Genomic DNA, 17,020 nt, shown 5'->3' on the forward strand with positions numbered 1-17,020 from the left:
AAGAAGGTTCATAAACCACGATCTAATAAACTTAAAGTGGGGTCCCGTTTTTCTCATCGAGTAGTCAATGATTGGGACGCCTTACCCGAACAAGTGGTATCAGTCCCATCAGTGGTTACTTTCAAGGAGAAGCTGGACCTTCACTGGAAAGCAATGTGTCAGGATTAATACAGGTTCATCAACCTACTATCCTTATTACTGAAGACTGAAGACTGATCATTGTTATTTTCTTTCTTTTAGTTCCTCTTAATTGGTCTGCTGGCACGGCGGTCGGTACTTAGTGAAATGCTACGGTGCCTTTACAACAGTGTGGTGGTCGTTGTGTTTTTCTCACTGGTTGCAAGATCTTCGGAAACTGAAAGTATGTGAACCTATTGTAACTCATTTCTCCATAGTAAAATGTGATACAAAGACAGAAAAAAACTTTTGTCTGCGGTACTTCTCATACGCAGCGACTTTTAAAGATGCTCAGATTGAATGCAAACAACATAACCTCTCTCTAGTTACTTTATCTACAAAATCGCAGCAAGAATTTTTGAGGGAGTTTCAGACAAATGTAAGCTATCATGCTTTTTGATGGAGTACCGTTGTAAGACCACCCAATCTTCCTATTTTGAGGAAATCTTGGGAAAATGGCACAAAATCCCCCCGGAATTGGGGGACCATCCTAAGCTTTGGGAAAGACTCCCCATTGTCATTGGAATTTGTGTAAAATCTCGAAATTTCTCCAAAATCGGGAGTTTGGGTACGGATATAAAGATAAACAGTGATTCTCCATTTCTCTACTGTCAAGTTAGGCACATCGGACCTTTCAATCAAATTCTTCTTATATGTGCTATACGTATTGGGACTGACTACTGTGTCGGCAAGTACATAGATAAGCAAGTTGCCAGGTATTTTGTAGTTGATTCGTGCAAATTATTTTCTCATGATGGAGGGACAGCTCAGTAGCACAAAATAGATAAACAGTTTAGTTATCTTGATCTTGATTATTACCCTGAAAATGTCCAGACAAGACTGCTGGACGGGACTTTGGAATTATTTGAATTTCGACCCCTGTAATTAGTTCAAATATAATTTCCATAAATAATGTTTTTTACACCCGGTGCCCACATTCTGTCAAACTGTTTGTTCAATTATTGACGAATATCAACATAAAAAGTAGCGAGGTTGAGAAAATCAAGGGTTTTCTACAGTACTTTGTTTTCCAAACTGTAAACCAGGTTTGGAGTAGTATAGCTTTTTACTCAGTACGATTTCCATTGTGGATAGTCTTGGAATTCAACATACAACAGGGGTCACTGTAGTGAATCGATTTATAGTGCCCACCTAAAATAGACATTAATTTTCAAGTGTGGCTCAGACTTTTGAAAATTCCAGGGTGTTCATCTCATGACGTTGGCTCGTTTCTTTTCTAAAAAAAATTTTAATGTTTGAAGCATATTTTCACACCCTATACTCACTCATTTGTAATTAACCGTTCTCAAAAATATGTCGGTGCAGATATGGTGTTTTGCACCATTTTGCCATGTTTCTTTGTACATCTCATCTCATCCGAGCTTAAAAACCGAGAACTGCTTCATCAAACGCAAAAATGATCTGATTGGCCAAAGTTTTGCTTTTGCAGTAAGCTAGAGATTTCTTTCGTTGTGTAGTGGATGTTTATTCCTCCTGATGGTAGTCTTTAAGCTTAGTTTTCAACCCGTAAATCAATACGTAATCAAGTACCAAAAAACGTAAGGCCGTAATACCGTACTCTAATTGATTTTTCTGTCATACGCAACTGCGGGCGATCAAGAGGTGTTTCGATAGTGAATATTTGCCGACAACTTATCGTTGCATCTCCCGACTTGAATGCGTCCCAGTTTGATCTCTAAATTTACAGACGTAGTTTCTAGATCAAAAAATAGTACCAAATGTTCTCTTAAACATAATAAATCTTTTGCTAGCCAAAAACTCTCAGGTATATAGTGCATCAATCTTGTCGAAGTGAACTCGAGAAATTTCGTACTTTGGATTCCTACTTTGTCTCTTGACTCTGGTTGGTTAAACGCTAATTAGGCTTACAGTGAGACGATTGGTCTGCTGTTAATAAACCAGAATCTGAAGCACTGTTGAGAATTTGAACCTCACTACCTGATTATGTTTCAGTAGTTTTGTGGTTCCACTTGCCCACGCAGTAATATCTAAGTCAACACCGCCCGTCGCTACTACCGATTGAATGGTTTAGTGAGGTCGTTGGATTGGTGTCGTAGTGGCGTTGCCGCTCGACTGATGCTGAGATGACCTAATTTGACTATTTAGAGGAAGTAAAAGTCGTAACAAGGTTTCCGTAGGTGAACCTGCAGAAGGATCATTATCATAACCCAAAAATATATAATGATGCATGCACCTGGCTTCGTGCTGGACTGTATGTACCCTGGCTTGGTGGTTATTACCCTAGGCTCCAGTGGTTGAAAATGGCATGCACCTGGCTTCGTGCTGGACTGCATGTACCCTGGCTTGGTGGTTATTACCCTAAGCTCCAGTGGTCTAATTAATTGTTTACATAGAATACGATAAAAGTGATTAATTAATCAATAAAATAATTCTATTCATAAGCCATTATATAACGAATACGCTGTAGTTCCCTAACGTCTGTGGTTTTTGATGACTTGATTAGGTTTGGTTTTAGACCTGATATTTACAAGACGAATAAGAGAAGTGTTATTGAATATCGTTATCATTGTTTATCCACTTATAGTTTGAGCCTCCAATCATCGCATCATGGATTGGCTTATTTACTGAAAACGGTCATTTGCGCTGGTCATCTGGATATTCTGCAGTGCCACAAATTTTTATTTCTGGCAGGCCGGGAAGTGTCGAAGGATGTGCTATGTCTAATATATGTAAGTTACAATACCTTAGTCTCACACCATATCATATTTCAAACTGAATTTGTATCCTGATTTGCTGAAATCTTAAAGTTGTTAATTATTTCGCAATTCGAGTATAGTGTTAATACTAAAAATACTTATTCAATTTTAGCCTCAGGAGGTCTTTTTACATGGGAGTTTATTCCATGTGATACAAAACTAAGTTTTGTGTGTGGCAACATTCCTCAAATATCCTATCGACATCCATTTTCTAATCAGAGCACTCTTGTCTGCCCTCACGGTTACAAACTGTTCGATAAAAACTGCTACTTGGTGAGTTAATCATTTCGGTTTTAGTCTTATTGACTGGTAACAATAATATTTTAATTTGTGCAAAACGTTTATAGCTGTATTAGTGTAATATTAGTGATTTTTAATATATCCCGGAGAATCCTCGAGTTTCATTTTCTTGCTTGTTGATCCAAAAGAAGTACATAGCATTGTAATTATCTAGAGTTGCATTAAAAATAACCTGAGTTTATGGCCACGTGTATACAGCCACTGCTGCAAGTCTTACTGCCTTCTCGCGGGGGTAGGGCGTTGTTTACGAAATTGAGAGGATCCTGGGGGAACAGATAGCGTATGAACCAATCGTTGGTCACCGGCTACCACGGGACTGCATTTCCTTACGATGCTCCACTGCCTTGTGGATTAGACCTCTAGGTCACAGGCTCCCGATGTGCCCCCCTTAGAAAACCACCTGCTTCGGTCTGGGCACCCGTGCAGTATCACAGCCCACACACAAATAAGATGAAATAACAATCAATAATGGAAGTAGGTATCATAATAAGAAAAGCGGTAGTCTTCCGTAACTGTCCGCTAGCTCTGATTGGTTTGGAAATAGCCAATCAGCTCTAATCTTTATACCGCTAACATCTCCCCTTCGAGCAGATTCGTAGAATCCATCTGCAATCGCGTGACTGGTCTGTGCTTCCGATTTGTCCACCTGAGCAATAAAGAAGTGGTATCACTCTTTGTTCCCACAGAAACTAGCCTGTTTGTTTGATGGGTTTTAATTTCAAAGGTGTCCAGCAAAACATCAAAATGTATTCTATGTCGGGTGTCATTGCTGATAATCGAAGTTGCTTTTAGTTGGTTAGCGTGACACCCAAACTCCTGAGCCAACTGACAACTCGTAAACCACACTTCCTTTCTTTTGTACGTTTCGACCAGCTGCCCTTGTCGAGTGTTTGCCACGATAGTCCATAGCAAGTACTTTTTGACCCACAGTAAACAATCATCTTTGTACCCCATGTATATGTAGATCAAATTGCTTCTCTAGCAATCTGTTTCGTCGAGAATCAACAGCTAGCATCGGACGAACGGCATCATAATGTGTTCGTACTTTTCTGCCGAGTAAAGCTTCTGCCAATGAGACCCTGTTAATTGTCTGAGGATTTAGTGTAGACGATAATCAGGAACCCCTCTAAAATTTCTCCTGTGGTCCCCTTCCCATTTGGTTTTTTCAGAGCATTTTAAAATGTACTAGCAAAACCTTCTACTTGGAGATTGGATTGGGGATGGGATGGAGGTGTCCGGACATGACTGATTCCGTTCTACCGACAAAGTTTTGAGAAGACAGCGGACGTAAATTGTGTTTCATTATCGCAAACTACCAATTCTGGAATCCCGAAACGACTGAATAGTTGACGTAGTTTTGTGTGTGGCGTGCAGTTGGATGTTCCGTGAGGAAAATTTCTCGCCACTTGCTGTATGTATCAATTACTGAAAGGAAAGTTTGTGAAACTGTTCAAGCACTTCTGGGTTCAGATACTTTGGGATTAGAACAACCGTGGATACACTGATCATTGGATTACACGTTCTGTAGTATTTCTCTGTTATTTTTCTTTTTTCCCCGTCCTTTTACGAAGTAGTAAAGTTAGATTCTAAGTATTTTATTTGAACTTGGTTAATTGAACTAAAGTGATGCATTTCTGCAATCCCCTTAGAAACTGCAGTTGTGAGTATTAGACTTCGATCCACACAATTTATATGACACTTCTCGAACCAGTGTAGGTAAAGTAGCGTGTAAGACGGCAACTCTTAATGGCTAGAATTCGAGTTTCTCAACCAAAAAATCTCTATTTAAACTTTTTCGTGAATTACACATCATGGTTTGCAAGTCACTAGTTATAAGCATTTAACTAACGAGATTATCAAAAAACAATGCTTAGATCAATGATACCTCGTGTTATATTAACTTATAGCTAAGAGAAGTTCCGTCCAGCAGATTAACGTGGGACAAAGCGGACGAACAGTGTAAAGCCTCAAATACTTTTGCATCTCTCGCTACTGTTACATCACCTATGGAACAAGGTAGGTTTAATCCTAATATTTTCTTCAGTTATTTATTTGCCAGTTTTCGTTAATTTAGTTACAGTATGTTATATGTTTAGCTTTTAACGAATAAAAATGATATGATAAACTGTGTTCGTAGTTAGATTTTAGGAATCATTATTGAATTCTTAATAATGGTTCAAAGAAATTCATTCTGTAATAAAAACCACATTTCAAATTCACTAACACATCATCTGTCAACTAATAAAGCTGTCTTTATTTTGTTATATGAAAAACATTCACGTATTTTATAATCCGGTGCATTGCTTTTATTTTGTTTTTCACGAAAAAAAAACAGATGCTATCTCTGTATTAATTGCCCGTTCTTCCCATCCGGTATGGATTGGTATGTATCTTGATCAAAGTGAACGTAAATGGATTCGTGGTGATGTTATCAACTATACAAATTGGTATCCGAAACAAATACTCGACACTGAAAAGGTGAACTATTTTGTGTTCTGTTAACTAGTCAATATTTAACGTATGAGTTGTCATCTAAGGAAAGAAATGAATTTCAACCAATTAACTGCGCATTTCCAGGTGTAGCTGAAGTTAAATACTTGGGACGTTCGATTTTCAATCGCTAGGTCACAGGTTCGAACCCCATTCTATCTACTTCGGTTTAGATAACCAACCACACAGTATCACTAGCTCTCACGCACTTAGAGGGTTGCTTAAAGCCGGTTACGTGAATTTGTGCCTAGTGAACGGGTTAACAAGAAAAAAATTTACTAGATCATGTGTGTGACCATCATGATCCATGGTTGGAGCGGTTGAGTGATATGACTCGAAATCACTACACGGCACAAATACAGGTGTTCTTTTCCTTCCTCTAAGTCCTGGATATAATGTTTTTCCATTTTTTAGTGCTTCAACATCGTTAATTTATTTCCTTCATCTTTAGCCTATCGTTTTGTCAGCTTCCATTCTCTTGGTATCCTGATATGAGCTGTGGCAACTTGGAACGATATGTGCTTTCACGTGTTTTCGATGACCACTTGACTATTGTTTTTTAAATTTTATGAAATATAACGTCGGTGATTTAGTGCTATTGTCATTATTCTTGAGCTGTTATTCTCTTGCCAAACGTGAAAAAATGGATTTTTATTTGATAATTGGATTTGTTCGAGATGAATTTGTTTGTGGAAGTCTATGGTTATTCAAAGACAAGCATCATGTGCATGGTAAACTTAATTCTACTTGATTAGCGTAGAAAGAACACCCGGCTAATAGCTAATTTGAATAAGTAAATTATTTATTCATGAATCATCTATTACAAACGTTTCTTGATATAATGAATCTGTAAATTATATTTTATTTCGATTACGATATTCGCATATAAACGAATATCAGTCAGTCTTGAGTACTGTTAAAGATATGAGGGCGGTTATCACTTCCTGGTTGCCCACACCATGGAAGTGTTCTTCTAGAGGTATGTGAAAAGGAAACTGGGTTAGAGTTGATCCTGAGAGCGTGACCGCAGTGCCCAGGGGACAACTACTTGAGGCTAGTCACACACGATCTTCTGGTGGGTAATTTTCGTGTTAGCTCCGTACTTGTTAAGACCGTATCGCCGCAGACGGAAATCCGCGGGATAAGGCGAGGCGTGCATTTGTAAGGTTGACCTTTTCTAACCACACTCCTCCTTGTGGAAAGGTAACATCGCTGTATTGCTGGTTGTCTCAGGAAAACACCTTAGCGCCGTCGCACCTCTGTACAGTAAGCAGTACAACTCCGCCCTCGGACTTTGGATTTGCTTCTTTTAGTATTACCGCTCTTCAACCGACATGTCTGGCATGGTAGGACCTTGAGGAACAATTGTTCCAACCAGTACAGTCCGATTGGTTCATCACGATAGGTAAGCCTGGCCACCACGTCAAGGTAGCATTATGGGTTGGGGGCTACCACTAAAGCAACTGCTTACAAAAAATATGTACTACATCCTGTTTTTCAGTAGATTGTGTTTATTTATATATTTATTTATTTGAACACATAGATATTGGTACAAGAGGGCACCAAATATATATGCGCCACACAAAACAATGACAATTCGAAGAGAATAAAAGAACAATAACGAATAGATTAGTGTAAGGTAGTATAATAATATTAATAGTAATAATGGGGGAAACGGAAAGATACAGTCAGAAAAAATCTTTTAGTCAGAGAAGAAACAACCATTTTTTATGAAGAAAATAAAAGAAGGTTACGGCAGGATCGTCACTGGCTTCTATTCTGAGCCATATCTGATAACGTCTATAGCCACTGTGTTGCATCATCTCTCGGACCCCAGCCAGGGAGTCGTGAAGGACCAACACAAGCCAGCCCTTTACAGCTTTCTTTTATACCACGACACCATGTAATACACTGACCACCTCTCCGCTTTTTACAACCAGTCCCAGAGTCTGAAAATACTGCACGACGTGGAATTCTCTGGGACGACATTCGTAGAACATGTCCAAGCCACCGAAGTCGGTGTTTCAAGATGGTGACACTAATCGGATTATCGTCACTCGGCCCGAACACACGATGCCGAACTTCTGCATTACTGACATGATGTTGCCCCTGGATGTCAGCAATCCTTCGGAGACAACGATGATCAAACACAGAGGGTCGTCTAACATCCTCAACTCGGAGAGGTCAGGTTTCACAAGCATAGAGCAAAACTGCTCTCACCGACGCGTTGTAGTTCGGACCTTTTACAGCCAGACTGACATCACGAAGGCGCCAAAGGTGGCCCAGATTGGCATAAGCAGCTCTGGCTTTCACTATACGTGCATTGATCTCATCACTCACGCCACCACCAGCACTTATGCAGCTACCTAGATACACGAACTTCCCGACTACTTCTATCTGCTCACCAGAATCCTGCCAGTCTTGTAAAAGTACTTTGCACTTCGAAGGTGCAAAGCTGATACCATAACTACGGACACTAATTGCCAACTGATTAAGTGTGGATTGCATGGCTTGGGCATTATCGCTCAGTAAGACAATATCATCCGCATACTCAAGGTCGAGAAGTCTTTCTCCAGGCAACAGATCCACACTGTCATTACTTACATCCATCAGGGCTGTTTCCAGAATGTCATCGATGGCAAAGTTGAAGAGGAATGTTGAGATTGGGCAACCCTGTCTAACCCCACTGCTCGAATGGAACAATGGAGAAAGGTGGTTGTATGCCCTCACCCTGCCTGAGGTGTTTGTATATAGGGCTTTTAGGATGTTAATAAACTTCTCAGGCACACCCTCCTTCAATAGACAATCACAAAGAACAGTCCTGTCCAACGAATCGAAGGCAGCCGTGATGTCGAGAAACACTACGATTGTTGGCCTGTGATAAGTATGACGGTGTTCTAACACTTGGCGGAGGGTGAAGAAATGATCAATACATCCTCGACGAGAACGAAAACCAACCTGCTCCTCGCGAGTCAATCTTTCTCGGGTTTTGAACAACCTACGAAGTATGACGGAAGCCAATAGCTTGGACGCAATCGGAAGTAGACTTATCCCCGATAGTTGTTACAGGAACGACGTGAACCCTTTTTAAAGATAGGGACAACTATCGACTCATTCCATGACATTGGTACACTCTCTAGTTCCCAGACCTTTGGAAAAATAACGCAGTCAGCTTCTTAATCAGAAGGTCGCCACCATCTTTATAAAGAGCCGGAGGTAAGTCATCTGGGCCAGGTGATTTTTAGCGCTTCAAAAGTTGGAGTTCCCTGTGGACTTCCACCTCATTCGGTGGATCAGTCGTCACCGGCCATGGAGGGCAGGACAATCTGACCGATGTTGCCGGAGCAACAGGCCAGTTGAACTGCCCTTCGAAGAATTCTGCCCATCGTCCAAGACGTCGATGGATGTTGGTGATTGGCATCCCATAATCCTTACAGATTGTTTCGCTCACACCAAACTTCGTGTTGCCAGTGGCTTGGATGAGTTGGAAGAGCCTCCGGTAGTTACCAGATGCAGCTGCTGTTTCCAGCTCATTAGCACGCTCCGACCACCAGGCTTCTCGGTCCTTACGCAAGCTTTGCCCAATTTCCTTACGTAGCAGTCGTCGTTTGTGGTCAAACTCACGGTCACCCGGAGTAGACCGACGGGCTTCAATGAGTTGTAAGGAACCTGAAGAAACCCAGTGCTGAAAAGCGGGACGTTTCGCAAACCCACAACTGACTGTACCCACCATTTTCATGGCGTTATGCAATTGCAACCAACGCTCATCTATGCCTTTCGGTGGAATGGTAGCTAGCCTAGAAACTAGTTCGGTTCGATACTTACTAGCAACATAAGTTGCAACCAGCTTGCTAACATCAATCCGTTGATGGCGGTCACTTCGTTGTCCACTGAAAAGTAAGGTAAGATTGGCGCAGACCAAAGCATGGTCAGAGTCCAGATAGGTACTCCAAAAGAAGCGGCAGTCTTGTACACAACCACGCCAGCGGTAGCTGATCGCGATGTGATCAATCTGAGTCCGGGCTTGAGATGCAGAGGGAGGACGCCAGGTGGCACATCGGCGATGACTGTGCCGGAAGTTAGTGCTAGCCAGAAACAGGTTGTGGTCTGTGCAAAGTTGCAGTAGACGGTCCCCGTTATCTGACCTGCGATCAACGAGTCCCCATCGGCCACCTAAACGACTCTCTTCTGTGGATCAGTCGTCACCGGCCATGGAAGGCAGAGCAATCTGATGTTGCCGGAGCAGCAGGCCAGTTGAACTGCCCTTCGAAGAATTCTGCCCATCGTCCAAGACGTCGATGGATGTTGGTGATTGGCATCCCATAATCCTTACAGATTGTTTCGCTCACACCAAACTTCGTGTTGCCAGTGGCTTGGATGAGTTGGAAGAGCCTCCGGTAGTTACCAGATGCAGCTGCTGTTTCCAGCTCATTAGCACGCTCCGACCACCAGGCTTCTCGGTCCTTACGCAAGCTTTGCCCAATTTCCTTACGTAGCAGTCGTCGTTTGTGGTCAAACTCACGGTCACCCGGAGTAGACCGACGGGCTTCGATGAGTTGTACGGAGCCTGAAGAAACCCGGTGCAATCTGTCAGGGCATAAGCGGAGATGACGAAAATACATCGTTTCTCACGCCGATTTCTTCTCACTTTGATGAAACTCTCTAATCGAACAGCACATAACTGACTGTTAATGGGGATCCAATCGATTAGTGCTGCCTCAGCTCTAGCGCTTAGTGCGACACCAACGCCAGCAACACCAGACGAAGATGCCACAGCATAACCGGATAAACGCACGTAAAACAAGCTTTTCGAAGCGACAGATGGAGAGGGGATTTGTAGTACTTCACTAGAGTCTTGGATACGGGTCTCGGATAGACGGCAGACATCGATATTAAGAATTTCCGAAGACATAGCCAGCCCTATCTGTTGTCCAACCTGCATAAGTGTGCGAACGTTGAAGGCAGCCAGTTTGAATGGTTCACGTCGTTTTCGAAAAACTGCTTCAGTACTCGTATTCGGTGGTAGCATACAATTTTCAACCGGACAGTGACCCGAGAACGTTTAGATAGAGCCGAATTTCCACCACAGGCGAGCTGCTGTATAAGTCGGAAAATAAGTATACACAGAGTGGGAATAAAAAAGGGTGAATAAATGTCGTAGTAAATAATGATAATAATAATAATAATAATAGTAATAATAACAATAGTAATAATAATGTGAGTCATTTGATTGCTATTCGGAGCAAGAAGAATATTTTCCATAAATAGACAGTTCATCATTTTTTGTGTGTGGGCTGTGATACTGCACGGGTGCCCAGACCGAAGCAGGTGGTTTTCTTAGGGGGCCACACCCCGAGCCTTTGACCTAAAGGTCTGACCCACAAGGCAGTGGAGCATCGTAAGGAGATGCAGTCCCATGGTAGCCAGTGACCAACGATTGATTCATACGCCGTTTGATCCTGCAGGATACCGGAGCCCATGTGCACCATTGGTTCGGGATCCGGTTAATGCACCTGAACATTCGTTTTTCGTCCTCTGATTTTCGTAGACAACACCCCCGCCACGAGAAGGCAGTGAGTAGGACTTCCCTGGCAGAGGCTGTATACGCGTGGCCGTGTGAGAGTATTTCGAGAGGGAGAGCGGACTCTCCCCACTCTCGGCCGTACCAGGGCATTTTGGGGCAGTGAAACTGTTAAATTTATTATGCATATCAACAGTACACAAACATAGACGGCTTGAGTAGACAAAAAAATAAATACATATATGGCTAGTATCAGAAGGGGTTTTGTTGAGACTGTAACTAATGATCTGAGTATAAGTTAAGAACGGCAAATCTTACAATAATTATCTATAGATCAAAATGAAGCTTATAATAAGATGAATATAAATATACAAAATCTAATTACTGAATAGTTATACCATAAGAATATATAGATAATATTGGTCCATTAATAGGTCTCAGAAGTTACTCGTAATTTAATCTTCGCTAGGATATAACACTTTTCATCTTCAGAAGTATTTACAATGTTTTGTGCGTTAAAGAAGAAACAAGAGGTGATTAGTTTGTAGTACAGCGCCTCAAAATGATAGCTGGTCGTGTTTGGTTAGCACACTCATTTGGATTCAGTCCTAGGAACCGTATAAATCGTCACCAACTGAGTGTATTTTGGAATGGGATAGTTTATGCTAACTATGCTCTTGTATAAAACTGACCTTTTAATAGCAAAGTTAAAACATTCTTCATATTTCTTTCTTATTAATTAAGCGATTATGTACAATGATGCATCAGCGTCCATTGCATCTTGGACAATGGGAAGAAGTTGATTGCTCATCCTCTTTAAATTATATCTGTCAGGTCGCAGCTAAACGTAAGTTTCTCTTTTTTTCAACGTTATGTTTGGATGGTGTAATAAGAAGTTAAAGATTGCCAGAACTATGTGATGTATTAGCACAATACATTTCGAACATTCTGATCACACATATACTTGTTAGGAACATTAATATATGAGAAATTAAAAGGTCAACTGGACAAGTGAAAAGTAAGCGGAAACAAAGATAATAATCATGAAAACAATGTTAACAACAATCTGAAACTCATTACACTGGATAATAAACTGATATTATCAGGATATTTGAGGGTGAGAACAAACTGTTTTGTGAATACATAAAGGGGTTTTGAATTTTCGTATTCATAAGGCTTTAATAAACCTTAGTGTACGTCCTTCGACTCTTGCATAACACCACAAAATTCGAGTTAAGATCAATCGAAATGTATTACACTAGTGTATCACATAGTTCTGATAATCTTCGTCTTCTTATTACACTATATAAAATGAACTAATTGCTTTAAATTTCTAAAAAGAAGACTCATTCAACGTTATCTGTTCACAAGCGTTAATTGTTCGCCAGCTTATTGTGTAATCTGATTGTTCTGACTTCGTTTTATATATATATATATATATATATATATATATATATATATATATATATATATATATATATATATATATATATATGCCCTCTTACTCAGTGTTATGTTTACACCCTCCAGTCCAGGGGTTTTGTGGAGATTATAGTACTGTGTGCTGTTCGGCTCCGTAAGAACTCGGAAGGATAGAGACGCAAGTTTTCACATTTTCGTCGTTTCTGCCTACATTCCCACTGACTGCAGCCCGAATGAAGTGAAGGATGACCTTTACAGAAAGCTTTCATAACTTCAAAAAGCAATTCTTTCAGACATAGTACACGTAGCAGGTGACTTTACTGCCCAGGTAGGTATCGTAAACCAAACAGAAAGATATTTAGATGGGTATTTTGGTATTCCGGCTCAGCGAACAGATAATGGTGATCGTCTGCTGCAACTGTGCTCAGACAATCGTTTATTTTTAACCAGCACTAATTTTAATTATAAGGAGAGACATCGTCTAACATGGCGACCGCCTGCACCAAACCAACGATGGACTCACATAGACCATATTGCCATCGGTCATCGTTGGAGAGGCTCGATAGAAGACTCTCTCTCGTTCTGGAATACCCGCTTAGACCCGATCATGCTCCAATACGAGCGCGCATTTACTTACGTCTCTCTGGACGCAGGAAAACCACATTAAGAAGACCCATTAGACTTGAACTTAGCACGAGGAAGCCAAAAGTAGATTCCATCAACAACTGAGGTAACACTTAGGTAGTTCTGAATACGAAACTGACCCAGATGTTGCTTGGAAAGATATACGAACAGCTGTGGAAACAGCAGTGATATATATTAATAATTTAAACCATAGGGTCACGAAAACCCAATGGATTTCTACTAAGTTTATTGCACTAATCGATTCTCGTAAACATTCCATTCCATGCTCTGAACACGATGAAGAGCGAAAACGAATCAGATCTTGGTTAACCAAAAGTCTAAAGAACGATCGTGAGCAGTGGTGGGCAACCCTCAATCCCAATTGAAGTTCAAAAAGCCATAGCTAGTCTGAAACGAGGAAGAGCATCGGGTCCAGATGGATTGGCTCCAGAGGTCTATAGTCATGGTGGTCCTATTTTAGCGACTAGGTTGACTGATATTTTAGCTAAAATCTTGGAGTTGAACGTCATCCCATCTGACTGGTCGCAATCACTGATTGTTCCAACATATAAGAAAGTGTCAAAATCATCCTGTGATAACCATAGAGGGATTAGTTTAATTAACATAGCATCTAAAATATTAGCCCCAATAATTATTGGACGCCTAACAAAGACTCGTGAACTGCAAACATGAGAAAATCAGGCTGACTTCATACCTGGTCTTGGCTGCATCGACCACATGTTCACCATTCGTCAGGTCTTAGAACACAGGCATGCTTGTCGACATCAGACAACGATAGTTTATTTTATTTAAAAGCAGCATTTGACTCTCTAGACCGAGAGGTTCTGTGGCATTTTCTGTCATTGAAAGGCGTACCTCAGAAGTACATAAACCTTGTGAAGGCTTTTTACTCGAACACTACTAGTGGAGTCATAGCTTATGGCGAATTGTCATCTGATTTTGCAACTTCAAGTAGTGTCCGACAAGTCTGTCCACTATCTCCATTTTTGTTTGATTTCATCATAGACCTACTGATGAAAATAACGCTCTCATTGACTGAATGTTCAGGAATTGATCTTTTTCCAGGAGGTCCACTTGTCGACTTAAAATACACAGGTGGTATAGTCCTGTTTAGTGAAGAAGCTCATAAAATTCAGTCTTTTGGTAGCACTAGCAACAATGCCAGAATGTTTGGGATGAGCTTCTCCCCCTCTAAATGCAAGCTGCTGCTTCAGGACTGGCCTGCGTCAACACCTGAACTAAGAATAGGGAGTGAAGTAGTCGAATGCGTTGACAACTTCACTTATCTTGGAAGTCTGATCAGCCTTAATGGGTTGGTGTCTGACGAAATCTCAGCACGGATTCGAAAAGTTCGTTTGGCTTTTGCCAACTTACGTCACCTATGGCAAAGGTGAGATGTCCGTCTATCAATTAAGGGACGAGTATACTGCGCAGCAGTTCGTTCTGTTCTACTTTACGGCTGCGAAACGTGGTCATTAAGAGTAGAAGATAATCGTAAGCTACTAGTATTTGATCACAGATGCCTTAGAAATATTGCTCGCACCTGCTGGGATAACCGGGTAAGTAATAGTGAGGTTAGACGTAGGGTATTAGGGAATGATGGTAAATCAGTCGATGAGGATGTGAATGTTCATTGACTGAGACGTTTAGGCCACGTGCTACGTATGGCTGAACACAGATTACCACGACGCGCAATGCTGACTAGTGTAGGGGCAGCCAAACCAGAACGTGGCATCTGGTCTTAGCCATGTTGGCAGATGCAGACTACTTGGTTTGGGTCTGCGCGACTATCGTAACCAATGGTTGGAGACTATGGGTGACATGGCTCAGAGTCGATTACAATGGCGTAGGTGTATACACTCTTTGTCTTCCCTTAAACTGTGAGATTAAAATGGCTTTATATCTTTCTACGAACTGCTTCTTTCTCCCTGTATCATATCCTTTTATGAAATCTTTCTTTTATATTTTACTACCATCAAGTAACTACTATGAATTTAGTGTTCATCTTGTTGTGCTAATGAGGTGTGGCAACTTGGACCGACGTTTATATGTACCTGGTCCTACGTTGTAGCTGACTGACTGACTGACTTGGTGGTAGCCCCGAAATGCTCTCACATCTTCACGCGTATACAGGCACTGCCACAGAAGTCCTACTCACTACCTTCTCGAGACGAGGGTGTTGTTTAAATTTCAGTCCCATGGTGGCCAGTGATCAACAATCGGTTCCATATGCCATTTGTTCCCTTAGGACCCTGGAACCCATGTGCACCATTGGCTCGGAATCAGGGTTTTCCAACTCCCCTTAGTGAACCCTCCGTTTCCACTAACCCAGTTAGAGCACCAGACATTCGCTTTTCATCCTCTCAATTTCGTAAACAACAACCTCACCGCAAGAGGTCAGTGTGTAGGACTTCTGTAACAGTGGCTGTATACGTGTGGCTATGTGAGAGCATTTCGAGTGGGGGAGCTGACTTTTCCCACCCTCGACCGTACCAGGGCATTTGGGGGATTGTTGTTCATTAACAAGTTTTGAATTATTGTTGAAGCGTAAAATGTAAAGTAGCCTATAAAGTTATTTTCAGGTCACCGACTATTATAAGATGAAGTCTTTCTAGGTTTTCCCCTTACTTTATGGGATAAACCTACAGGTTAAAGGCTTGGAGGGTGGTCACCTAAGAAAACTGTCTACTTCAATTTCGATTTCCAGACAGCATCCCAGCGCACACAAATATTTATGTGGAGTTTGTTGTTTTTGATACAGAAATTTTCACCAGATTTCACGTGTATTATATAAATGACTTGGAAAAAGAGCAAAATCAACGAGTTGAGTAGAAGAATGTTCGTATTTCTATGTGCGCTTTCAGCCCATTTTGCAATTTCGATATTAAAACATAAGTTTTAAGCACTCAACGAAAGCCATCTAACAAAAGAAAATAAATTCATGTTACCTAGTTAAAATCGTTCTACTTGGTCTTTTTTTTAAAATCACTATTGTAACTGATTAGCCGTGTATCACTACATTCAGTATATAGATTTTATTATTCAACTGTTTGTGTATGAATTTCAATCAGTCATAATCACAATTAACATTGAACCTTGGAAATATGTACATCAGTTCAAATTGTCACACTACATCAGCACAACGAGGTCCCATATTAACAGAAATAGTAACACTATCAATATTAGTCGAAACGATCGGGTACAGACTATGATTCAAGAAGAAAATATGAATTAGCAGAGTAAAATATGTGAAATAATTTTGAAAATCACCATTTAACGGAGTACAAAAATTACATCCATCTACATCATCGCCACCACTTCTAAACTATATCACACATCTGCAATTATTGGTTGTGATAATCACAATAACCCCATCCAGATAGTCTACATATACAAACACAGCTAAATCCAATGGTTAACTCGATCGTGAATTGATGCCACTTTTTTTTTAGCTTGACCACTCCTTTTTGTCAACCTGCTTATACACCTGTAAACACTGCCCATTCTGGTAGGCGATGATTGAACATACACATAACATGTTCTAACCATCTCAATCGTTTTGCCATTCTTACCTAGTACCTTGAGTCTAATCACAGTATTGTTGACTCAGTAATCCCCACAGACATGAACAATTCTTCAAAGGCGTTTATGATCAACTACTAGCAACCCAAAAATGAATCTATTCTCCTTCTGCAGTTTTTGTTTGCTCGATTCTTCCATAAGTAAC

The 17,020-nt window shown here is 40.9% G+C and overlaps 1 protein-coding gene across 1 annotated transcript in view; it reads left to right on the plus strand.

Moving 5' to 3' along the window:
- Positions 1-268: 268 nt before the first annotated feature.
- The window catches only part of NDE1_1 (NADH:ubiquinone oxidoreductase), a 79,901-nt gene continuing 63,149 nt past the window's right edge, over positions 269-17,020 (plus strand). Inside the window, exons 1-7 of the mRNA XM_035729976.2 lie at positions 269-361; positions 396-556; positions 2,744-2,888; positions 3,028-3,188; positions 5,123-5,231; positions 5,551-5,693; positions 11,971-12,073. Of these exons, the coding sequence (XP_035589337.2) occupies positions 5,222-5,231; positions 5,551-5,693; positions 11,971-12,073 (256 nt within the window). The 5' untranslated portion in view covers positions 269-361; positions 396-556; positions 2,744-2,888; positions 3,028-3,188; positions 5,123-5,221. The remainder of the gene's footprint in view (positions 362-395; positions 557-2,743; positions 2,889-3,027; positions 3,189-5,122; positions 5,232-5,550; positions 5,694-11,970; positions 12,074-17,020) is intronic.

This window comes from Schistosoma haematobium, chromosome ZW (genome assembly GCF_000699445.3).
Source record: "Schistosoma haematobium chromosome ZW, whole genome shotgun sequence".
NCBI classification, from domain to species: domain Eukaryota; kingdom Metazoa; phylum Platyhelminthes; class Trematoda; order Strigeidida; family Schistosomatidae; genus Schistosoma; species Schistosoma haematobium.